Genomic DNA, 25969 nt, shown 5'->3' with positions numbered 1-25969 from the left:
GCCAAACTACAGAGTTTTTATTAAAAACTGAATAAAAGATCAAGACCCTTGTCAGTCAGTTGATATTTCTTCAAGAGTAACTTTATTCCGCGCAGGAGACTTGACACAGAAGGAACAAAACAAGCATGTGTAATATTTTGAACAAAACCACAGAATAAACAAGAACTGTTATTTCTTTACTCACTCTTGACAATTCCACCTTCTCCTTCCACATAAGTTCAAACATGTTCTCTCAATTGGTATCTTCCTCCTCACATTACGCAACAGCCTACTCACACCAACAGCCTTATTAGACACAGAGATACTGTGGAAGTGGGTTTTCCAGCTTTGTTTCTTTCTTTCTTTTTTTGCTAACATCATGGCACTGACACAATACTTTTAGGAAAAAAATGTGGATTACAGAGGTGAATGAGCCCACTGCCAGGCTCCTTGACTTCCAGCGGTCATTATTACATGTTATGCAGAAGTCTGACAAAATGTAAACAGCAGAATTCTAAAAACGTTTTACATAAAGGTGCTGCTAAATACGAAAGCACAAAGTAGTAAGTTACATGTCATAAATCCTCAGATACGCTGCTGCTCCAGACTGCAATATAATGAAGCCCTACATCTTTTCCATACGTGCTCTGCACACTGAGACAGCACACTAACACACTCACCCCACTCAGTCCTGGTGCAAAACTTTCCAGCTTCACTTGGAATTTGCTGGAGTCTCGAGTAAAGACTACTGGTGCTGCCATTATACTCAGCTCATTTTCTGTCCGCTAAGTTAAAACTAGCAGAAGGGATTCTGAATATCAAGATTATTAGGGTTTTTTTCCTACATAAAGGCTTTAAATTGCAAAAGGAGGAGATACGCAAAAAAGAGTACTACTACCTTTCTACTTTTGCTGATCTTTTCACTCGACTGACCAAAACCTGAATGCTATAGTCAAAGAAAATCACCAAATCACCACAGGGCTGATACAGGCTCAGACATCACAGGGCATGTTCGAATTCATCCTGTGTTACTTTCAACACGTGGAGTAGCCCCCCTCCTCAGTGGGGAGACCCAGGTGTCTCCAGAGGGCTATTAAGTTCTCAAGTGAGCCAAATTTCTCTTAGATGATTCTCACTCACCATTAGTTCAGAGTCACCTCACAATAAAGGAGCTCATGTTTAGATAGGATGAACCCAAGCCCAAGCAGCCCATTCTTGTGACTTTTTCATCTCCCACTTCCTGTAGTAGGAATTAAGTGCATGGAACAGACTAATTACATTGTCTACTCGGGTCTAGGGATACTTAGAATAGTATTCCCTTTTGAGAGAGTGATAAAATAAATTGAATATCTAGATATAAATACAGATATTTATTTCTGCCACAAGAAACAACTCTTTCCAGTTCTAACACAAATATACATATTTCCTTTTCCACTTACCAAAAAACACCATCAGTGTGTGTTTTAGAAATCGAAAGGCTGCTTTGTTTTACTGCCATGCATTGGCACCACTGCTTTCGAAGCAGCTAGGTATGGTCTAGAGATAGCACTTGCAATGAGCAAATAATGGAGTAGCTGGACACATAACACGTCCTTGGCATGTATAAGTCTTACACACACACTTTATTTAATTCATAGACCCCTTCTGTCTAGTGCTGTCTCACTGTGGACCAAGTCCACAAAAGCAAGTGGTGACCAGTGTTCCTCACAGTTCCTCCCCCCTGCAGCACTGAGCCAGCAGCCTACTCTAAGGTACAGTTTCCTCGGAGTCCCACACGTTCTCCACGGAAAGTACTGAAAAAGCCAGTATGGGTTTCCAGTCTCCAGTCCACAGTGAAGAGAGTTTAGACTGTTAGTTACACATTCCTTTGATGCCAGTACAAAGCAAATGAGTATAGGACAACAGGAGCATGGCATCAAGCGTGGCACATAGGATCTCATTAACACAGTAGCCACTCAGCTCCTTCAGAATGGTTGGATGCTGAGAAGCATACCTGCTCTGATCCCTTCAGACTGGATTTAAGTCTTGTAAATATACAATTTGCCTGATCTGTTCATAAAATGAGCTCAGAAAGGTGAGCATTCCTGTACACTTCTGCAGGAAGATCCATTTTTAGAGCACACATCAGCTTTGGTGCTGCTGTTCCAAAACGCAGCTATGGAAGATGTTCTTCCACAGCACTGTACTGTTTTATCTTCCTTCTGTGAAGGAAGTGCTGGAACTGCCAAATGCTGACTATGATCTAAATGAATCTTTTGCTCATGGCTGGACTCTGGCACTCCTTCCCATTACAGAATTAAACCAGACTATGGGGCTATTCTCTTTTCTCTATAACCTGATAACTTATTTGCTCTTACAAACTAACTTAAACTGCTCTTCAAAGGGCTGTATCAGTTTCTGTGAAATCAACCACGAATTTAGAACAGTTTTTGGCAGGACCAGGTAAGGTCTCATTTTTTTCAGTAGAGCCTTGGGTCTGATTTATCGAAGCTGACATATTCTTGACATTGTAAGTGAAGATGTATTGAAGTGAGGAAAAACTGAAGTAAGCTTAAACTCACTCATTTCCTCTGGATTATTTTTTCCCCAAAGTGATTTAAAACAGTTGTGAAAAGTAAGTCAGCTGCATAGATACTGTTTGCTTAAACTCTGCTACTGCTGTATCACTAATACTTCATTATTCTGAAACCAGCATTATAATTGTTAATACTGTCCTAAGTAAGTCTTCAAATCTTATATTAACAACAACAACAAAAAAGAAGAAATAAAATCTGATTTTTCTGCTTAGAAATCATTAGAACATTTAAATGAATCTAAGAGAGGTAGGTCCACCTTCTATTTCCTAGTGAACGATGCCAAGAAGCAACTTTGAAAGCAGGACAAAAGCGTGCCGTGTCAGAAAACAGATCTACGGAAGGGCAGCCACCCTTCATCAAACGACGAGATTCCCCAAATTTGGTAAAAGCAAAAGAATGGAGCTGGACAGCAGTCCAACAAAACCTTTTAAAGGCAAAAATAAATTAAAAAAGAAGCCTCCCACTGGCTTTTGGCAGTCTCTGAGTGACTGCAAAGGAGTTTAGACTGTTAGTTACTCATTCCTTCGATGTCAGCACAAACCAAATGAGTATAGGACCACAGAAGAGTGGCATCAAGACATGACATCACTGAAATTATACAGCCTCATTTAGCACAAAAACTTCAGAAAATGTCTAATTAATGCCCCTTCCTCAGTACTTCTCTTCCACTGCAATATTGCACCACTTTGCTTTTTTTAATCCACTTTTATAAAAAAGTTGAATCTAATAAAGGAAAAGTGAAATTTTAAAAAAGTTTGTTATAAAAATTTATCGTATAAAAATGCCACAACCCCTAAGCGATATATACAAAATGTACCAGATTTATGAAAATAACTGGACCCAATTATATAACAAAACAATTTTATACAAAAAGTTACAAGATTGCATTCAAATGAATACAAATAAAAGTAAAAAAAAAAAACCCAACCCTTCAAAATGTCTTGTTCATAGAGGATCTGTCTCTTTTACAGGTACATAAAACAGTATCAAATTGTCTCATGTTAGCCACCATTTCATGGAAAACACCCACTAGTTCAGAGAGTATTTCCACGCGTCACTGGTGAGCACCGTACTTTGCAGACCAGTCAATGCGCCCATGGATTGGCTGAGCTGGTGGTGGGAAAGGCATTAACCTTGGTGTGCTTTTAGTAGGTGAACTGAATGATGGCTGTCCAAGATGGGGTCTTACTGACTTCACGGAAGCATAATCTAAGGGACAAGAGAAAATTCCATGAGATAAAGGTTCAATTAGTAGCTGCCCACATTGAACAGCAACTGGATGCAGGTCCAGGTCCTTATTTCAGGTTGGGCAGAGCCTTGGGCAACATGGTCTAGTGTGAGGCGTCCCTGCCCACGGCAGTGGGGTTGGAACTAGATGATCATAAGGTCCTTTCCAACTCAAACCATTCTATGATTCTATGACTCTATGAAAGAAGCCTCCTTTTAAAATACAGTTTGCTGATGTGAAACAATAGCGGATCCAATCCCTAAAGTCTTATCAGACAAGGAGCATTTATATCACTGATTTGACAAGTGTGAATTCTGTACCAGCTCTCACACCAACCTCCAGGTTCCACTATATGCTGTGGCTATGCTGTGACTATGCTGTGGATAAAACCACATATTTCACAAAGTAAATATAAACCAAATCCTTCTCCATATGAAGTTCTGAAAAGTTACAAACTGTAATTCCAGTCAATCAAATATTTACAAATGCAGTAAAGCAAAGATATGTAGTTCAGCACTACATACATACATCATACAGTACAAACAGCACTACGAGAGTAACGAGCAAGAGACCTAAGCAACTTTGGTATTATACTTACTAGAAGATGGATCCACAGCTGGCGCTAACTGTACCCTCTGCCCAGCAGAGCCTACTTCCTTCTTCAGAAGTGCAGGGATATAACCACTTGATCCTATGGACCCTGAAAGAAATGACAAGGAACACCTGAGCCCTACACAATAGATCTCCCATACTATCAACAGCTGACAAAGGTGTGCACTGATGGGTCATATTCAAGATCAAGCCTGATTATGGACTGATGAAAACAAGAACTTCCTTGAAGACACTGGGAATCCACAGAACTTAAATATACCTGCATTCAGGAGACTGTCAGCATCAGACTGCATTGAAGATGAATGGAAAATGGGTATAATTGTACTCTTAAAAGGGCAATTTCTGCTTCTCCCTCACAACTCAGCTTTTTTCAAGGTTTCTTAAAGCTTTCAAAACTTAGCATTTCAGTTGGAATTATTTTGTTTAATTTTCAGCAACTGGGTCCTATAAATATACTCACTCTTGATTTCTATACAGTTATTTTGGGGCTCTGGTGCTACACAAAGCTCTTACTGAAGCCAGTAAGAGTGCAACTTAATAAATTGGGTCAGATTTGCGTTCCAGATTTGTAAAGCCAGCTACAAAACTTGGTCCCTAAGATGAGCAGGAACAGATCTAACTGACCTGTAGGATAAGCCACAGAAAATGGAACAAAAATACTTACAAATAAAGCAGCCCAGAGACATAGCGCAGATGAACACTAAACAAAGTTAGCATGCACAGGACAGATCCATTGCACATATGCCTATAATGTACTAGAGCAGTAGAGCAGTGGCAAAGCATATTGTGGGAAATGATGGTAGTAAGTGAAAAAGGGGAAAATCCAATGATACCCTATGCAGCTACAAAAGAAGCAAAAACTTATAGAAGAGCCAGGAAGGAGACATGTGCTACGTATATGAAGGTTCTCATGTAGTTTAGACATTTACGACATCCTCCCATCTTAAATCTTTAAAGAACAATTTTCTGATTAAATTACATCTAAAATGTAAAGTTTTTTATTTTTTAAACCAGAGTTTCTGAAGGCCCAAAATGTTTATTTGGACCAAGATTCAACACAAATTTTCTCAATCAAACATGTTTATAACAACATATGCAAAATAAGTACTGTACTGCAGAACTGTAACATCACATGAAAACCTGAAGCCAAGAAAGATTTAGAGAGGAAATACATAGATACAATCTACGAACATCAAAATATTGGAGAGACATCAATTTGATAGATGGACCACTCGGTGGATAAAAAACTGGCTCGATGGCCGCACGCAAAGAGTTGTGGTAAATGGCTCGATGTCCAGTTGGAAACCTGTAACGAGTGGTGTCCCTCAGGGATCGGTGTTGGGACTGGTCCTGTTCAACATCTTTGTCGGTGACATGGACAGTGGGATTGAGTGCGCCCTCAGCAAGTTTGCCGATGACACCAAGCTGTGTGGTTCGGTTGATACGCTGGAGGGAAGGGATGCCATCCAGAGGGACCTTGACACGCTTGTGAGGTGGGCCGATGCCAACCTTATGAAGTTTAACCAAGGCAAGTGCAAGGTCCTACATCTGGGTCGGGGCAACTCCAGGCACTGCTACAGGCTGGGCAGAGAAGAGATTCAGAGCAGCCCTGCAGAAAAGGACTTGGGGGTGTTGGTTGACGAGAAGCTTAACATGAGCCGGCAGTGTGCGCTTGCAGCCCAGAAAGCCAACCGTATCCTGGGCTGCATCAAAAGAAGCGTGACCAGCAGGTCGAAGGAGGTGATCCTGCCCCTCTACTCTGCTCTTGTGAGACCTCACTTGGAGTACTGCGTACAGTTCTGGTGTCCTCAACATAAAAAGGACATGGAGCTGTTGGAGCAAGTCCAGAGGAGGGCCACGAGGATGGTAAGAGGGCTGGAGCACCTCCCATATGAAGACAGGCTGAGAAAGTTGGGGCTGTTCAGCCTGGAGAAGAGAAGGCTGCGTGGTGACCTCATAGCAGCCTTCCAGTATCTGAAGGGGGTCTACAAGGATGCTGGGGAGGGACTCTTCCTTAGGGACTGTAGTGGTAGGACAAGGGGTAATGGGTTCAAACTTAAACAGAGGAAGTTTAGATTAGATATAAGGAAGAAGTTCTTTACAGTGAGGGTGGTGAAGCACTGGAATGGGTTGCCCAGGGAGGTTGTGGATGCTCCATCCCTGGCGGTGTTCAAGGCCAGGTTGGACAGAGCCTTGAGCCACATGGTTTAGGGCAAGGTGTCCCTGCCCATGGCAGGGGGGTTGGAACTAGATGATCTTAAGGTCCTTTCCAACCCTTACGATTCTATGATTCTATGATTCTATGATATCTGGCAAAATCTACAAATTAATGACTTCAAATCAAACAATAGGGATTAAATACCTGAAATACCAAATGCCCCAAAAACCTGAAGAAGAAAAATCAGAGTTTTGCTTTTTGTCTGAATTTTTTTAAAGCTACAATTATTTCACTATTTAAAACAGCATCAATTAAAAGACATGATGATAGATTTTATTTGCTTTATTCACAGAGCAAGAGTGGTGTGCATGGCTAGCTCAGTTTAGACCACGTTCCTCCTCTATGACAGTCATTCAAGCACCAGATGGGCTAAAATAATTTGGAAACCTGAAAAATATGACTTACAAAACCTGACGATGGAAACTGAAGGCAAGAGGAAGTATTTCAGATTGAACAGACCTAAGCTGTCCAACCTTCTATGCATGTGGTACTTCAAACCAGACTTTTGGTGATTCATTAGAAGAAATTATTATGTTTCAGTTTAAGGTAGTCTCCAAATCCAAGGAACAGTGCTCATAACTGGTTTTGAACAGAAGAACAGACACAGCAGCAAGTATCTTTGGAGCTGACAATATATTAGACATGGGTGACCCTAAAATACAGCTGTCTGGAATTGCAGAGATGTCACCTATTATCTTCTCTCAGAGTGTTAAGCACAGCTTCTTACCTGAATTCATCCTGTTAATACTTCCTCCCAGACCAGAAGCTTTCCCAGGCAAACCAGAACTGGGCCAGGGATTAGGCGGAACGGACTCTTTGTTTGAAGTGGAGACTATGCTATTCCTTGTGCTTATTCCTATTGCAAAAACGCAAAAAATTACCACGCTGAAATCTCTGTTGCTACACAGGCTCACATTCATTCCATCTGATGCACAATCTTCAAGCATTGGTCCAGTTCAGTGAACTTAGCCAAAACCTTTTTACTCTTAACATGCCTCTGGGTTACTTCCCATCCTCTCATATGGGAATGCTATGACCAGCCATGGGCCTGTGAAGATAACAGTTAAGTAGTTCCACCAGCATCAATGTCTGCTTTATGTCAAGGGACAGGATCCTTACATCAAGGTCACAACTATTTTCAAGTCACATAAGGCAAACTTTCCTACATAAATGAAATCTATGCTTCATATCAAACACAACATTTTACAGCTTTTAGCCTAACAGTGACAACATAACCTGAGTGCAAATAATGGTAGACTGCATTTCTCATAGTACTGTACTCCTGTGGTGTACCTACTGAAACCACAGATTGTTTGCAGTAGAGTTCATGTCACATATTATTTGTATTTACTATACATCCCTGTCCTGGGTTCAGCTGTAGCAGTCATTTTTTCTCCTTCTTAGTAGCTGGTGCAGTGCTGTGTTTCTGACTTTCAGCCTGGGAACAACGCTGATAACACCGATGTTTTTAGTTGTTGCTAAGTAATGTTTACTCCGACCAAGGACTTTCTCAGTCTCATGCTTTGCCAGGGAGGAGGGGAGGCCGGGAGGAAGTAGAGACAGGACACCTGACCCAAACTAGCCAAAGGGGTATTCCATATCATGGCACGTCATGCCCAGTATATAAACTGAGGGAGTTACCCAGAAGGCACAGACTGCTGCTTGGGTCGGCGGGTGGTGAGCAATTGTATTCTCTCCCCTTGTTATTTCCCTTATCATTATTAATGGTAGCAGTAGTGGTTTTGTATTATATCTTAGTTACTGGACTGTTCTTATTTCAACCCGTGGGAGTTACATTCTTTCCATTCTCTTCCCCGTCCCTCCGGGAGCGGGGGGAGGAAGAAGTGGGGGAGTGAGCGAGCAGTTGCGTGGTTCCAAGTTACCAGCTGGCCTTAAACCACAACAATCCCATATTTAAGGAGGATACCTAACATGCAAGGATGTGCTCACAATTTATGGTAAAGCAAAAGCAGGCTTGTATTTTGTATCATGGCCATACACATTAGCAAAGCTCCTGCTCTCAGGTTCTTTAAGCAGTAGCTCACCTCCACATGTCAAAGGATAAAGCCTGATGTAACAATGACTACTTCATACTGCTGTTGGAATTAGAGGAAGAAAAGAAAATAAGTATCTTTTACTAACCAGGTAGATACCTAGAATGTCTCAAGTAGTGTTGCTTTGCTGCAGAAACTCGCAATGTAGGAGTGTCCTGCCGTGAAAAGGTCACATGGGAAGGTGCACTGCTGCCAGAGCCTACAGCATCCGAAGGCTTCAAGTCCAAAATGCTTTCAAATCTATAAACCAAAATTTGTTATACTTAGTCCAATCCTTACAGCTTATGTTTATCCACAGAAGGCCATAAGTCGGCCTTCTCATCTCCATCCCATCTTCATTAATCACTTCTGCATACTGTGTTTGCTACAGCATAAACACACAGACAACAGGGAATATATTCAGGCTGAAGCCATACAAGCACCCCTGAAAACCTTACTTGTGCTTCTAGTTCCCTTTTATATTGCTTTTGAAGTTTTTATCAATTATTCAGTAAGTTTCTCTCTACTGTGTATGATCCATGGAAACTGCAGCTTAGAGTCACCTAACAGTTTATACGTGTGGAATATGTCAGAATGGTTCATATGTGAAATAGAAAGTATACATTCAGAGAATAACTTGGGAAGATTTAAGCTAAGCATCATTTTCAGTGGGGAAAAATGAACAAGGAATTGTATAGAAGAGTGCACTATCCATAAAAAATGTCCTGCAATTCAAAGGTCAGTATTCAACAAGCAGCCAAGGCAACACAAGAGAGAGACAAGCTGCATGTCTTTTACCTGCTTGGATATGTTTCTACATCCATAGAAAGCAACATTATGAAAAAAGAGGCGAAGCCTAAGGAAGTAAGACCAAATAGCACACAGACGTAAAAAAATCCAATTTACCTACAAATAGTATCATCACTCTGCCTCTTCTTGTTTTTCAAGTCAATTCTTGTGACAGAAGAACTGAAATCAAGGTCTTCCAAGTCATCCCAGTCTTCAGAATTCTTCACTGTTGTGGCAAGATGTCCCCATCGCCGCCTAGGTTTTGGTTTAAGTTCACCATTTATATTCTCAGTCCCAGCACATGTTTTCTGTTACAAAGATCAAAAAGAAACAAACCCACACACTTACAGCATAAACCAGGTGACAAGAACAAAGAGGATTTTTTTTTTCCTGTCTCAAAGAGTAACAGTGGCAGTAGAGCTGTAACAACAGAATGCCAGTATTCAACTAAACATGCAAAGAAAACAATCTGTAGCCTGTAGACATGATTGCGTATCTCCTGCATTTCATCATGTAATAAAGTATCTTGCACTGACAGAAGGAAAAATTTCTTAGGTCTCAATTCCAATTCTACTTATATTTCACTATACACCCCCCAAACAATTAGCTCACGCTCAGTTTTCACTTTTTGACCCATCCTGGGAGGACTAAACTCCCTGCACATTCATGTTTCCACAAGCCTGTTCCTAGGCATTTATAAAATGTCTTTTTCTTGCAGAGCAGCATAGGTACAAATTTGTGTCTCTTCAGCCATTTAAGATCATCAGCACATTTCAACCTTGTGCAACTCTGTACATGGTTAGTACAGACCTTAGCTAACACTGATCTCTTAGCAGCAGTATTCACATTGTCTGCTGTTGTCATCTATCTTATGAACCCAGTCTCCTTGTATAACCGACATAAATGGTAGTTCCTTATGCTGGAAGAAGACACTGTTGTTTTCCATGGCAAGGATAGAAGCCCAAAGAGATTATTCTTCCCAGTCACATACACTGGATGTCTTAAATGGATAAAGGCAGTAGATCCCACTCATTTCAATATGTTTTATTCATCTTAATACATTTCTCTGTGGCATCAATCCCATTAATACTCTGGCCACTGTACTTCCTTTTTACTCATATGCAATCACAGTGTCATCCTTTAAGCAGTGCTTTTACAACAAAGGGAAGCATAAAATGGCTTTGAAATGAGAAATCAACGTTCTTGTTTTATAGGAACTAGATTTAGATTGCAACAGAGTAACTTCTAGTTTCTAGCAGAAAGTTATAACTATTCCTTATTCCCATCTCCTGTCCTTTTAGTAACGTATAAGAACCTTGAGACTGAACAAGAGAAAGAAATACAATTAGGGAAAAATCAAGCAGTATATCAGGAAGTGTATCTTTTGCTAGATAAACCTTTACCTGCTGAGGCACCTTATTGTGAATGGCTGGCAGAAGAACCTGGTTAGGCTTGTCCTCCTTTAAGTAGTTACTGTGCTCAGCCCCACTGTTGTCTTTCTTATGCAGGTACGCCAAGTGCTGAGAAGACTGGTTCTGTTGAAAAGGCCTTGATGAAATGCGGGCATGAGGTTTTGGAGGAGGTTGTGCTGGAGGGACAGGCTTAATATGCAGAGACAATTTATTATGCAGTTCCTTTTGTTTCCCCAGTGCCTGAATGCCCAGGGCATGCCCAACCTGGAAGTATGGATATCGAAGTGCCTAAAACATAATGAACATGTTAGGATGCAACTTAGGAAACCAAAGTTTTTAACTTACCCTAGCTCTATGTGATGGTACAAATGTAATCTGCTTTTTTCTGGGGTAGGAAACAGCAGAAGACTCATCTGTCAACACCAGATTCTAGTGAGCACAATCCACTTCAGAATAATGCTGTAATAGTAGAAAAGTTTCAACAGATAACAAGTTATCTGATCCTCTGTGGACTTGCACAAAAGGAAAAGGTTTTGCAGAAGTAAGATACTTAACCAGGTATACAGCCTCTAGAGGCATGTTTCATTATGTGCTGTCTCTTGCATGTGTATGCACATGCATGTGCAAGCACACGTGCACCCGTCATCACAGATTCAGCTGTCAAAACTTGAATGACCCCAGAGACATCCCATCTCTTCCATTCTCCAGTTCCAAGACTGAATCAAGAAATGTAACCCTTATGAGAATTAGCCTCTCTCTTTTCTTCGGAGACAGGTTGGTATAAATATCTTTATCCTGCCTTACAAGTAATTAAGGAATTGTCAGTAAAGACAATCTATCTCTGTCCATCTTGCTGTTTTAGGTATATTCATCTTCCCTTCCCAACGATCTCTCACTCAAAAAGCTTCTCAGATTCCTCACCACATTTGTACCTTACTGTAAAACATTCGTTAATGGCTCTTAATACCAAGTTACAGTCAGTATTTTTTCAATATCTTTGAGAGTTCTTAATCTATTTTAAACTGCTTTAATTAGCTTTAGCTTTTTTTATTACAATTTGTACTGAAGGTCTGATATAAGGACAAATGTTCGGCTATGGTCCTATTGAAGTCAAGTCAGATTTGAACCCAGAATCAGAACTGTTTTTCAAAAGGTGCCCTGCTCATTTCACTAGCTGGGCACTACCACTACAGTACTGACACGTGAAATCAGTGGCTACCGGAGTAACTGTATTACGGACTATGTGCAATATTGATGACCTGGGCTATGTTTATGTGCAGGATGTTGGGACATACCTACAGTGCAGCTGAGCTGAGACTGCCCTGCAAGCTGCCTTGCATAAGCTAACTTTATCTAAGCATCACTGGGCTGGATGAACAAACACTGAGGAGGACTGAAAGATGGCTGAATGGCCAGGGCCAGAGGGTGGTGATCCGTGGAACAAAGCCTGGGTGGAAGCTAGCAGGTATCAGTGCACCCCAGAGGTCAATATTGGGGCAAATACTGTTCAACATCTCCATTAATGATGTCGATGGTGGTGCAGAGTGCACCTTCAGCAAGTTTGCTGGTGACACAAAACTGGAAAGAGTGTTGATAGACCAGAGGGTTGTGCTGCCATCCAGAGGAACCATGACAGGCTGGAGAAATGGGCTGACAGGAACCTCATCAAGTTCAACAAAGGTAAATACCAAGTCCTGCATCTGGGGAGGAACAATTCCATGCACCAGTACATGCTAGGGTCAACCACCTAGAAAGCAGCTTTCCAGAAAAGGACCCGGTAGACACCGAGTTGAACATGAGCTACCAATATACCTTTGATGCAAAGGCGGCTAATGTTATCCTGGGCTGCATGACCATGAGTGTTGCCAGCAGGTCGAGGGCAGTGACCTTTCTCTGCTCAGCGCTGGTGAGGCCACACCTGGAGAGCTGTGTCCAGTTCTGGGCTCCCCAGTGGAGGAGAAGGATGGACATAATGGAGAGAGTCCATCAAAGGGACACAAAGTTGAATAAGGGACTGGAATCTCTCACATACAAGGAAACACTAAAACAGCTGCAAAGGAGATTGAGAGAGGCTCTTTTCAGTGGTGTCTGTTGGCAGGACCAGAGGCAATGGGCACGAACTGAAACACAGAAAGTTCCCTGTGAACATCAGGAAAAACTTTTTCACTGTGAGGGCGACTGAGCACTGGTGCATATTGCCTAGGGCAGGGGTGTTGGACCAGACAAACTCCAGAAGCCCCTTCCAACCTCAACCATTCAGTGAGTCTGTGGCTGGCATCAGTAGCAATGAAAGACAGCTTTCAGCCATACATCCCACCTTTACTCTGCTGCTACTCACAGTGACTAGATTATACTTAATTCAGGTGTACTTATACACACTGCAGTAACACATTTGATCATTGAGCACACACCCTAGGCAGTTTATGTTGCATGCAAAAGACTGATTACTCTCCTTTAATTACTCCCTTTTGTGTTGCAAATTGTTCTTGGCGTCTGCTCTTCTAAGAATCCCTGAGCGACTGTTAAATGAAGGCCTATAAAAGGTGCCTTGAGGTGAAAGGAAGCATCATATGCAGATGTGAGAAAAAGAAAACACCACCAAACCTGACTAGCTGTTGGCCGCTTTTTGGGGTCCCACTGCAGCATGTCTCTCATGAGCTGCACCGCTTCACTGCTAGCATTAGGTATGAGGGTTTTCAGGTTGTTAGGTACACACTGAGGCCAGCGAAAATTCATGGAGGCTGAGAGTTGGTAGCCTTCAAGCCAGTCATTCTGGAAGAATGAGATTTCCAATCACAAAGAAAGTTCCACTGTAAAATACTACAGTGCCTAAGTACACTAGCATATGATCATTCTCTTATCAGTAACAGATTGTGCCAATCTTGCTCCAGACTTTATTAAAGATTTCACTAGGTTTCAAACCTCTGGTGAGAAATAAGTCTTGTTTCACATCTGACAAAGTCAAAGGCACAAATGGAATGAGGAGATAGGTGTCTTGCCGTGGTTCCAGTATCTAGCCTCTTAAACCATACATTTATACACAACAATATGCAAGAGAAAAATCAAATTTTCACCTAACGAAAACACAGGCTAAGGACTCTGTTTGCTGTTCAGGGGTCTACTTCTTCTTTAAATGTCAGGTTTTATAGCATAATTGCATCATTCTTATTTCACAGAAAGTAAGTTTTAATTTAGTTTACTATGTCTGAGATCAATACCATACAATGGCAGCGAACGTGAAAATAGATTATTTTTATGCTTACTATGCCATTCTGTACTGCAGAACACCTATACTACTATTGCAGTGTGGAATGTCACTTTAGCTAACCTTCTTTGGTGTTCCCAAGACTTGGCAAATTTTGAATATAGTATCAATTTCACTGGCGCCTGGGAAGAGAGGCCTCAGTGTGTAAACTTCTGCCATTATACAACCAACAGCCCAAATATCTATTGGAGAACTATAGCTGGTGGATCTGAGAAGGACTTCAGGAGCCCTGTACCTGTAAGAGAGAAAAAATAAAAAAAAGAAACAAATCTGAACAAGCAACACAATTCAAACAGAGATATATCATACATGAAATCATTCAGCTCTTCATTCTTTGCTGTTAAGAGCAAACAGCCCTTAAAAAGCTCCTATCCTCTCCTACCCCATACATCAGACTTCATTTTTTCCCTTAAAATGAAGAATTAAAACCCACATAAGATCTTGTAAGCTCTCTCATGCCTTCTTGACATGCAGCAATCCCAGCATGCCTATCAGGCTCTCTCTTTGTTCCTGTGCTGCTCCCATGTGTAAACTGTCTTGTGCTACCTGCAGCTTTTCAAATCATGCCAAGCTTAAATAAAAGTTTCATAAAGAGGAGGCATCAAAAGTGGTATTATATTCAGCACAAATGTAATACTTCTTTAAACGCTTGATTGTAAGTTTCACAGGATGTAGGTGAATCCTAGCACTTACCATCGTGTGGACACATAATCAGTGTAAGGAGGTCTGGATCGGATTTCTCGGGCTAAGCCAAAGTCTGCTATTTTCACAAGTTCTGGTCCCATGCAAAGGAGGTTTTCAGGCTTCAAGTCTCTGTGAAAGAACCCTAAAATTCAAATGAAATATTGATGTCCACACCAATGCCACCCCCAGCTGTATACGACCTCTTTTTCGGAGACCTTCCAGCATGCTTAGTTTTCTCCATAGCCCTGAATATGCTCCCACACAGAAGAGAATAAACATTCACATAGGATTTATCTATATTTTCCAGTATAACTGTATTAACTTTTGTTTGCTAGATTAATGTATGACAGCATTGAAGACGTAGTGCTAAACAACCAGCAGACTACATCCTTCCTAGGGATATTAAGTAGATGCTCTGATGCCAGCTTGAACTGCTGCCTCTTTATGGAAAGTACCAGACAGAGCAATCAAGGTTGTTTTTAGCATTTAGTACAATAACTTCTGTATTTTGCTGTGCAGACATGCAATGCACTGGCAGAATGCTTCGGAGGCAATCTATTTCATGGCAAATTTGTAAAAAGAACAATCAATTGTGTATTTAAATATGAAAAGATGTTTGGAGTTTGTTAGAGTTCGGATGGACAATGAACATAGAAAGTTTACTTGACAAGCGTTTTTATGCCATACAGATGCAGAACAGAGAAACAGAGAGAGGGAAAAAAGTTCATGTGATTTTTCCAAAACTGTTGCAGAGAGAATCTCAGGACACAGAGTCTTACACTGTGAGCCACAAGACCATCAAGATCACCCTGTCAGGCTTTCCATGAATTTCCAGATCCTTGTAACTACAGATGCACAATATCTTGGCAGAAATGTCAGTCTACTGTGTAGTAGGTCAGTGAACAAGACAGTTCATTTTGACACAAAACTGTTCTTTCTTTAAAGCTGTGGTAAGTTAAATGGCAGTAAAAGGTATCCTAAAAGATTGAGATCTGTTTGAAAATTTATTAGAAAACGTGACTTAAGGTTTTTACAAATAAATCGTGTGACCTTTGTGTTTTAAAATATTTTGCATCTCACTGGAACAGACTGGAATTTGTAGTTTGGTTTCAGAATAGTCCCCAGTCCAAGCCCCATTAGAACAGGGAACAAAATCATTAGCTTGAAAATGTTTTCCGAAGTACAGCTAAATATCTTCTTCAAGTGAACTGAAATGCTGGTCCTACAAGCCTTTCACTTTCAGGATTTTGGCCACTGATGTTAGCTGTCTTTTGATGACTCTGAGAGCTGACAAGCAGTGTACACTACAGTATATTTAGCAGGCAGAATTTTAAATAAAAGAGTGCAGGAAAACAAGATGAGGAAGTTATCATTAAAATCAGTAAGTTTTTTAATTAGTTAAGTGGGTCTTGCTACTACTGGCTGGTATATACCAGCTTTAGCTTTTAGCATTATTGTAAAAACAAGTTGGAAGACCATGCAATGAAAGCTCTTTGTCACTCAGACTTCATTACTTTAAGTGTACCTTATGGAGAATGTGCATTTTATTCAGGTATCTGTGTGTACCTTGAGAAAAGAGTAATTTTTCCTCTGTTCGCAGTTTCAAGGGACCTCTAAATTTATCAGGAAATGTGCCCATTAAATCACAGTTTTAGAAAATGGAGAGTTGCCAGTTTGAGAAAGTAGAAACCTACAGAAAAGGAACTGAGCAAACCTCCAGACTAAAATACAAGGCAATTATAAAATATGGATATTTTCAGTAATCTGAATCTCTCGTATAGCATCATTCCTTTGATCACTCCCTTCACTAAAGTTAGTAATGTAATTGTTAGTGTTCACATTAAAAAACTTACACAGACACTATCTTGCTTTAATTCAAAATTTTTACAGCTAAAACATAACTTACCATGCTTATGGATAAACGCAAGCCCTTGCAGGATCTGATACATAATATTCCTAACTGTAGACTCAGGAAACAGTTTGTTTCTGTGAAGTAAAAGGGAAGACAAAGATATTAATTACTAATTATTATTACAATGAACCATAATATCATGCTATCTAATGAACTAAAGAGAAAAGGTAACAGAGTAAAACTGACAGATGTATTTTAAGCACTCTTATGTAGTTTGTTTCTCCAATAAAATTTACACAGTATTTGCAGAACTGCCATATTACATTATATCAAAACTATATGACATCATGTCAAGACTATGCAGGACAATGACTTAAAAAGGGAAAAAAATGAAATGAAAAAAGGGGGGGGGGGGGGGGGGGGGGGAATTCGACCAAACTGAACAAACCTTAACATAGTATCATAGAACAATATGGTTTGGTTTGGAAGGGACCTTAAAGATCGTCTACTTCCAACCCCCCTGCCATGGGGGGTTTAACAGAAATGGTTTAACTTTCCATTAGACCAGGTTGCTCAAATCTCTGTCCAACCTGGCCTTGAACACTGCCAGGGTTGGGGCAGTCACAGCTTCTCTGGGCAACCTGTGCTAGTGTCTCACCACTCTCACAGTGAAGAGTTTCTGCCTAATATCTAATCTAAATCTCCCCTCTGTCAGCTCAAAGCCTAGTTAAACCATAGAGAACATGATGTATAGCACACTTTTACAGACAGCAGCTCTATTTGTTTTCATAAGGAGGTAGGACATATCAAGCATTTCTAAGAAATCTAATAATAATTGGTTTGTATGTTATGCACTTGAACCATTTTCATGACTTCATATAATTAAAAATCAGCATCCATATATGTGCTATACCTGTGCATGCATAGTATTTTTATGCTTAAAAATGTATTTTATGTAGTATTCACAAAGATATGTTATAGCAATAACCTTACTTTGTTCAATCAAGTAAAATTACTGTCATCTCCCAAGCTGCTTCTATGGTCCATAGAGAGAAAACGGTGTCCTCAGAGAATAATTCAAAGCAGGGAGCTATTTTGTCCCTAAATATCCTCTGGAGGATGCTATCATGGCCCAAAGGCTAAAATTAAGACTTTATCAAAAGGATAGATTTTATTGAGAATGCTAACAAATAAAATAGGCAGTCTTTGGACGTGTCAGTTCAAACTGCAAGGAAACAAAAATTCCTAAAAGCAATCCAGAATTTGATTGCTCATGATTGCTGTTCCAACCACTTCTTATTTATTCATTTATTCAAGGAAGCAATAACAGAAGAGGTGGTGATACCATCCTCCAATACAAAAAGTATTGCTGATTAGAGCACTTACCTATCAGAACTTCTATGTTCAATGCCTCCTCAGGGTGAGGGCTGTTAGAAGACCACAGTTCCCAACTCTCAAAAGAGTGTCTACTCTAGACACTTTTAACACTACTTATCTGCCAGGCTAATCTGGGAAGAGACACTGGAAACTGTCATTGAACTGTTTGAGAGATGCTCAAAGGCGACAGCCACAGCTCCTACTGCAGCACACAGCTTTAAGTTATAGTGATCTAAGCCTACACAAATGATCCAAGTCCTTTGGAAAGTAACAGTGGTGTTAAACACACATTCTGCAAGTAATTAATTTTTATGAGGAATGGGTGATGCTGTTACATACCTTTCTTTCATTAACTGATAAAGATTTTCCTTCATGTATTCAAACACAAAATACAGATGATCATTTTCCCTAATAACTTCTTTCAGCTTTACTACATTGGCATGGTTTAATTTCTTCAGAGACTAGAAACAGAAAATATAAACAGGATTTTAGAACGGCCTTACTCTAATGAAAAAGAAGAAACATATTTCATTGATGCAGAGGATGACTTCAGAAACTCTACAATATTTTAAATAATCATACAGCTCTGAGAAGAAATCTCCAAGTATTAGCAGATACATATAAAGTATATATACCAATTTAACGTGTTGGTCATTCAAAAGCCAGCAATATGGCATCATAGTAGGCACCAGAACAATTGCATTTTCTCTGCAAGTAACTTCCTACTGGCAGAATTCACACTCTTCTTGTACTTGCGCTGGCAACAGTCAGGTTAGATTCCAGACTAAATACAACCCTGGAAATTCTGCCCTGGTATTGTGGATTGATCCTAGTGATCAGCTGAGCTCACTCATCCCCTGCCATAGGATGGGAGAATCAGAAGGGCAGAAAGTGAGAAAGCTTGTGGGTGGAAATGAAGACAGTTTAACAGGTCAAGCAAAAGCCTTGCACACAAGCAAAGCAAAACAAGGAATTCACTCACTGCTTCCCACCAGCAGGCAGGTGTTCAGCCATCTCCAGGAAAGCAGGCTCCATCATGCATAACGGTTACTTGGGAATACAAATGCCATTATTCCAAATGTTCCTCCCTCTTTCACCCTTTTCCCCAGCTTTTATTGCTGAGCACAATGGTGTATGGGATTTCCCTTCGGTCAGTTGGGGTCAGCTGTCCTGGCTGTGTCCCCTCGCAGCTTCTTGCTCACCCCAGCCTGCTTGCTGGCGCGGAAGCATGAAAAACAGAGGCAGCTTGAGATTATTTGTTCAGCAATAACTAAAACATCCCTATGTTATCAACACTGTTTTGGTCACAAATCCAAAACACAGACCCATACAAACTGCTGTGAAGAAAATTAACTCTATCCCAGCCAAAACCAACACACCTGGGTCTGTCTGCATTCTCCTTTCTGTTTAGATTTTCAGTGTATTCTACATTCATTCTTGCTGTAGCAGCACAGTACCAATGTGTGGTACTGCAGGAAAAGTCACCTAGGTTTTCTGCACGATTGCAACAGTGTTAGCAAGGACTAGAAATCAAAGGCGGTCTTTAGAACATACCCCTGAAGCTTTGCTGGTGTCAGAATGTCATGCTAAATGCCTGCCCCTGAACCAACTATCCAGAAACAACTGCATGTTCAAAGGTTATTGCTGCACAAAAGGCATGTGTTCTCAAGCTCTGAAAATCAAACACCAATCAACTCCAGGTTTTGTGACAGGAGACCTTGCTCACTCACACACCACTCACTGCACGTAGGAAGCAGCTCTCTACAACCAAATGATTTTTTTGTAAGAATTTTAATAAGAATTTTCATAAGACTACAGACACCCTGTTCAAATGCAGGGCCAGGAAACAGAACCGTACTGCCATATGCCACAGCTCATGTTGGGGGGAGTTTTTGATAAAAGGGGTGGAAAGAATTTGATGTCACCCCAAAATGTGACAGAGATCATCTAAGCTAAAGTCAACCATTGAATGAAACAAGTACCTTAACTTCTCGAAGGTTCATGCATTCCTCCCAGGAATAAAACTTCCTCTTCATTCTACAACAGTAGAGAGAAAAAGCCCCAATTAATAGATGGTAACGTCAGCTGGCCTTGGACCCACAAGTCTCTTTTGTCAAAATAACTTTACATCTCTGGACAACGTACACTTTAATAGAATTCAAAAGCATTACTATTACACAGGATTGCCTTTTTTTCATACATATATCTTGCTACAAAAATTTCAGAGCCTTCAACAAGTCAAGGCATGCTATTTTTCTTTCCAGTACACAACGTGGTGGAGTAGAGTCTAACTGTAAAAAGAACAAGGGTTATGACAGTTATGAACAGCTCAGACTGTTTTGAAACAAATCTAATGAAAAGAAAATTAGATTATTTCACTGGGTCTCCAATTTTACCATATTCTTCTTGCTCTTCTCCGTATTTTGATTTCTTGGTAATTTCAATACCTTGTTTCTTATGTGTTTTCTCCTAACCTAGAATATAACTCTGAACACAATATCTGTGTGTAACATACAGTCCTATTTGTTCATATGCATTTTGATTATGACTCAGTGTTGTGGTTTAACCCCCGACAGTAAAATCTGTGGGTTAAGAACAGTTTAATAATTGAAATAAACTAAAATATAATAACAATAAACTGTTTTTGCAGTTACTGTCTTGTGCATTCAGCTACCACACCATTTCTGTTCCTAATGGATTGGCAGTAATATGCAAGCTAAGAGGGTACCATCTTCTGTTTTGTTCTGAAACATTTGAGTTTCTACCATGTTCCAAAACAAAAATCAAAGTTGCCTCTGGCAAGGTTTGATACAGGAAAAATACCCTCAGCACAGAAGATTTCGAAAGTTGCTGAAGCCAGCTATTGACTGTTCATACAAAACAGCATTGTACTGAAAGCTTTTTTGATGAGTATGTCCCTGGGTCATGGCTGGTATTTCAGGAAGGTGCCTGCAATGTTTTACAGCTGCCTCTTACCACAACTAGGACAAATAAGCCATTTACAAACTGAGGTCACTGCTGAAGCAGCACAGAAAATCAAGTGAACTTCTCAAGGAATTTTAAGAAAATCTTGAGCTGAAAAGAGCAATACGTCTTATTATGCATATAAAGATACACACAATGGACAATGAGATCCATTGTGTTAATTATCACTGCAGTATTAACCCTACACTGGAAACTGGACCGTGAAATGTACATCCCATATAAGCAGCGGGGATATAAGATTCCAAAGCAGCATTGCAGACTACTCTAAGTCATACACATAGTACATGTCTGACATAGTAGCAGAGCACTGTTACAATAAGCCTGTATATCACCCTCTTTATCTCCTGCTGGGACTGCAGGATGAAAGGAATTTAGGTTTTGCATGCTACCCCAATACAACTCCAAATATAAATGTTGCATGGAACGTGAAGTGCTCAAACCAGCACAACCAAGTGATGTGGACCACAGAATGGAAAAACCTGGATCATCCACTATTAAGTAACAAACAAAATTACTTACTTTTTAATGGCTATTAGCTCTCCAGATTCAATGCTTCTCCCTAGGAGGACAGAGCCGTAGGTCCCATCACCAAGCTGTCTGATAGTAGTGTACCTATTCATGATGAGGATACTTTAGCTGCAAGCGCATTTCAGTCCTTAGTGTTTCTCCTCCGAGTGTAACCAGTTCTTTCTGTGGCAGCATAAATATAGAGCACTCAGGACAGTGTGAACAGTTGCAGGAATCATGTTTTCAAGACTTAGCCTTTGGTCTGAAAGCACAGAACATAATCCGTTTGATTTCTGTACCCTTCGAGATTGCTCGTTTGCAGACTCCATTCTCCAAGAGATACTCCTCATAAGCTAGACACAAACACTTGTCTTGGTCTCTCACCAGAAAGGGCCAGCCTGTATCTGGCTGTAACTAGGTATATTCCCCAAATGTACTCTCTTACACTAAAGTTAGAGGTACTTTACAGCCAGCTTGCAGGCAGCCCTAATGAGAGAAACTATTACTAAAAGCAGAGGATAAATTCTCACAGCTTGGAGAAAACAGTTTGCTATCAGAAAAATGAAGCATTACAGTAAGATAGGAGGGAACCTGTTCTAGCCAAATTATCAGACAGGTAAGCTACCATCTCACAAGTCGTACTGCCATCAGTTAAACCAATTTCCCGACTTTCCGTAAGGTCCTAGGCTATAGATACAACCATATGTATTTCCTTAAACAAAGTCTTCAGAGGAAGAATATTAATGTCAAATAAAACCACATGTGATTCACTACAGTAGCCCTAAGTGTGAATCAATCTCTAGCAGTGGCTACATCACATTACCTAACCGACCTTCTGCCCTGACACTGTGTGAACAACAGAATGCCAGATAATAAAGCAAAAAAGTTCTTATTCCCTCATTTAATCTACTTGTTGCTAGTACTTCCTACATTTTACTTTAGAACCAATGTGATCTAGTCTATGCAAACTAACATAATATTCCAAACCAAACATTCTTAGTATTCCAAACATGTTTAATATTCCAAACTAAACACTTAGAATAAAACAGAAATCCCCTGCAGTAAGGGTTTGGTCCCTGCAGTCTCTTTTTCTCCAACTCTAAGAGGACAGCAATATTCATGGCTGGTGACTTTTCCCTCTTGTAACCTGCACTTAAACTACATTTCCACAATTTCTTTTTGTGTTGGTATCAGCCTTAAATCTTTCCTCCATCTGACCTTATTTCACAAAGCCAATTTATGATTTTAAAAGTAATGGGATTATATTGCTTGAACTCTGAACTGACATCAGTGAAGAGCCACAATCCTGTGGATGCAAGATCTTGTGAAGATCCTTTGTTTTCAGTCTTCTAAGCCTAGTAGCCCCTCTAATACTGATACAGAATTAATAAAAATTAGGAAATAACGATGTTAATATCCCTTTTGTCAATTTTACACGTTGTGTGTGAAAAAGAAACAGCATGTCTCTAACGCTATCCTAGACACCGAGCAGTGTCTCAGGCAGAACAAATTGCCCTCCAGCAGTACCCATTTCTCTCCACACACGACTACAGAGAACCACAACCGAGAACCTTAAATTAGAGACCTAATCCCACATTTTGTACTACCTGCCAAGGAACACCGCGCCTGTCCATCAGAACGGCACTCTGGAGTACCGGTTTCTTTCTGGCTGGTTTTCAGGCTATGCACCTGCTCAGCATAAAGCTACATTTAGGCATTGTGGTGCATCCAGGTTAAAAAGCTTTAGTTATTCCAGCTGGTCAACAACCTGATGGTAACTCAACGCTTTGGCTCCCAGGCCTTTATTCAGATCCCTGGCGAAAATTTCAGACAATGACAAAGCCTTGCGTGGTCTCCTAGTCTGAAAAGGTAATATTTACTTGTAGCCAAACAAACAATTTTATACAGCAACTTCAAATTGAAACAGATGGGACTTGTGGATTTTTCAGCACGTACTCTCCCCTAATGACAGAGTTCTGAAATTGTAACCATAACCAATGCGATGGCTCACAATTAAGCTGCCCCTGGCTTACCATTTACATATCCCTTTCTAGGGGACTGTGACTGCGGAGTGGATGAGTATCTATGCCTCATGTTCAATAACCACAGCAAACCAAAAGATGCATAACACTGCTAGCACATGACATCACTAGTAATAATCACCAATGGTTACCCTGGATAAACCATTTGCTGATGTGGCGATGAACTGGTGAACATAACTGCCTATTCCTTATGAGGGATACTAATTTAAGTCTCTCTCCTTTCTATACACACCTATTTTTACAAAACTTGTAAAAAATTATCTTTGTGATTCTAGCTCTGCTGTCAAACATGACCAAAGCAGACAAAATGAATTGAAATATTTTGGGGCATAAAAGGGAAGCAAAGAACCTAGAGAGGAAAGAACAGTCAGACAATATAGATTTCAGTGATGAATGCACATTAAAAAAAATGTGCACTCCAGGATGCACAGAAGTTAACACAGCTCCTATGGAAGCACGAATCCACCTGTATGAAAATCCATTAAGCAAAGCCTAAAGTCTTCTTTGGTTAATTAAATCAGTGCCATTTCTTGTTGAGCTTAATAGTGAAGTTGTTTTAAAATACCTACTTCACTTTCTAAGATTTATGTTCTGACCTTAGCACCTTTTGCTATCTCTCACCTTCAACTACGGCAACAAACTAAACCTTAGCCCACAGACTGTTTCACCTAAGTAGAGTTCCACTGAAAAGAGCCCATGAGTGTCTGACAAGCAGTTTGCAGAGCTACAACATAAATAATCTAGTCTAGATTCTAGTCTGGAACTACAGTTTAAGCAAATTCACATCATTAGAGGATGTGCACACAAACAGCAAGACTGTCTTGAAGTAGAAGTCTATTTTGATACTTAATGGAAAAAGTAAAAGCCTTATTTTCGCCATATTCTAACACTGTGTTCAGACTCTGCCTCACCTATCACCATTTTGTTCCACACGAATCCACGATCAAAGACCCTTTAAGAGCAAGCCTAATTTAATATATCAAGACTACTTTCTGACTCTAACTCAAACTATTTTGCTTATGTATGCTTTAAATAAGTATTTGCTCCTGGTTCAAGCGCTGCAACGCTGAGAACTGAAAGCGAAACCGTCTCACTGCCAAAACTGGGAAACGCAACAGTAAACAATCAGCAAGTGCCTTTTAAAGTCTGTTCTGTGCTTTAGCAACAACCTGAAGGTGTTACTAGCAGGGTGCACGGAGACAGGCGTAGTTTAACGTCCGGGTTCCAATCGATGTTGTCCCAGCAGCCGCTGTTTACGTTTGTCAGTGAAGGCTTTGGGGGTGCCTCAGGACCTGACACCCAAGGAGGGCCCCGGCCATTCGTGAGATGGCGGGAGGTGGACCACGGGGCCCTGCGCTCGTCCGACACAACGGGCCAGGTCGCGGCTCCCGCCCGGCCTTCGCGCTGAGGCGGCAACCATTTCCAGCCTCGGCCCCGATAACCCCGCTCCGTTACTAAGATACCGCTCTCCCCTCTCCCGGTCGCGTCCCCGGGCGGGCGCGGGTCCCCCCGCCGCGCTCAGCGCTACTCACGGCGGCCGCGCCTTCTTCCTTCCTGCCTTCCCTCGTCCGGCCAAGCCCCGGCCCGCGGAAGCCGCGCAAGAGGCCCCTACTGGCGCCGCTGCGGCCCCGGCGGCCGCCACCGCGGCCCTCCCGCCCAGCCCGCGCCTCCACGGCCCAGCTGCGGCCCACGGCGGCCGCGGGCCTCGCTCAGGGCGCCGCCGGCCGCCGAGCCCATGGTGCGACCCGCCGCTCCCCCCGCCCCGGCCCTCCCCGCCCGCCAGCAGCGGCGGGGCTCCCCGCGGGAGGATAACGCTCCACGACAGCGGCGACGGTCGGTCCCCCCGCAGGAGGGTGGGCAGCGGCGGGCAGCGGGCCCTGCTAGCGCGGCCTCAGCCGCGGGGACGGGTTTAGGGGTCCCCCGAAAGCAGGCGGCTGTAGGGGCATCAGGCGAGAGGCAGCGGTGCGGTGCGAAGCGGCACCACCGCGGCCGGGGAGGAGATTGCGGCTGAGCCGGGCTTTAGCGTAATTAGAAAATAAAACCGTACCGTGGCGACTGGCTTCTAGCACATCCCCGAACGGAGCTTAAGTCACAAAACAGGAACGCCGAAATACCGAATCGTGAGCACATGGCAAGAATACCGGCATGTTGGCCGCAGCTGCAGGGCCCTGGCCTGAGCAACAGCAGCTCTCCCTGGCTCTGGCAGGGTCAGGGTACGGCGCAGTGGGAGGGGGGCAGAAAGACAGAAACCAGGAAGAAAAAAATTGATCAGATCTGGCTGTGGTAATGATTCAGTAAGTCTTAGCTTCTTTTTACGGTTCTTCATTTAGGTTTTAAAAGTAAAGCATAGAGTTATTTCGTGGGGTTTGCAAGTCAGGGCGAGCTAGTGTTGTAATCCAGCTGCTCCCTG

General features: G+C 41.5%; 1 protein-coding gene across 6 annotated transcripts; it reads right to left on the bottom strand.

The window, feature by feature from the left end:
* Positions 1-25748, bottom strand: CILK1 (ciliogenesis associated kinase 1). 6 transcript variants are annotated; one of them, XM_030489317.1, is made up of 14 exons: positions 25607-25748; positions 21530-21779; positions 20008-20062; positions 18365-18486; positions 16703-16782; positions 14806-14938; positions 14176-14347; positions 13452-13619; positions 10839-11135; positions 9553-9743; positions 8756-8907; positions 7341-7469; positions 4382-4483; positions 1-3764 (listed from the first exon to the last, which is right to left on the bottom strand). In XM_030489317.1, the coding sequence occupies exons 2-14, from the start codon at positions 21628-21630 to the stop codon at positions 3610-3612; spliced, it is 1857 nt and encodes a 618-aa protein (XP_030345177.1). In that variant the 5' UTR covers positions 21631-21779; positions 25607-25748; the 3' UTR covers positions 1-3609. The 6 variants fall into 6 exon arrangements, with proteins under 6 accessions (XP_030345177.1, XP_030345176.1, XP_030345180.1 ...); XM_030489316.1 differs by lacking the exon at positions 25607-25748 and adding an exon at positions 25092-25545; XM_030489320.1 differs by lacking the exon at positions 25607-25748 and adding an exon at positions 25092-25545 and having other exon boundaries at positions 14176-14349; positions 14811-14938.
* Positions 25749-25969: the final 221 nt, after the last annotated feature.

The sequence above is a fragment of the Strigops habroptila genome, chromosome 6 (genome assembly GCF_004027225.2).
Source record: "Strigops habroptila isolate Jane chromosome 6, bStrHab1.2.pri, whole genome shotgun sequence".
In the NCBI taxonomy this organism is placed as follows: Eukaryota; Metazoa; Chordata; class Aves; order Psittaciformes; family Psittacidae; genus Strigops; species Strigops habroptila.
The sequence above is the reverse complement of the archived record's forward strand: the minus strand, read 5'-3'. Positions and strand labels throughout refer to the sequence as shown.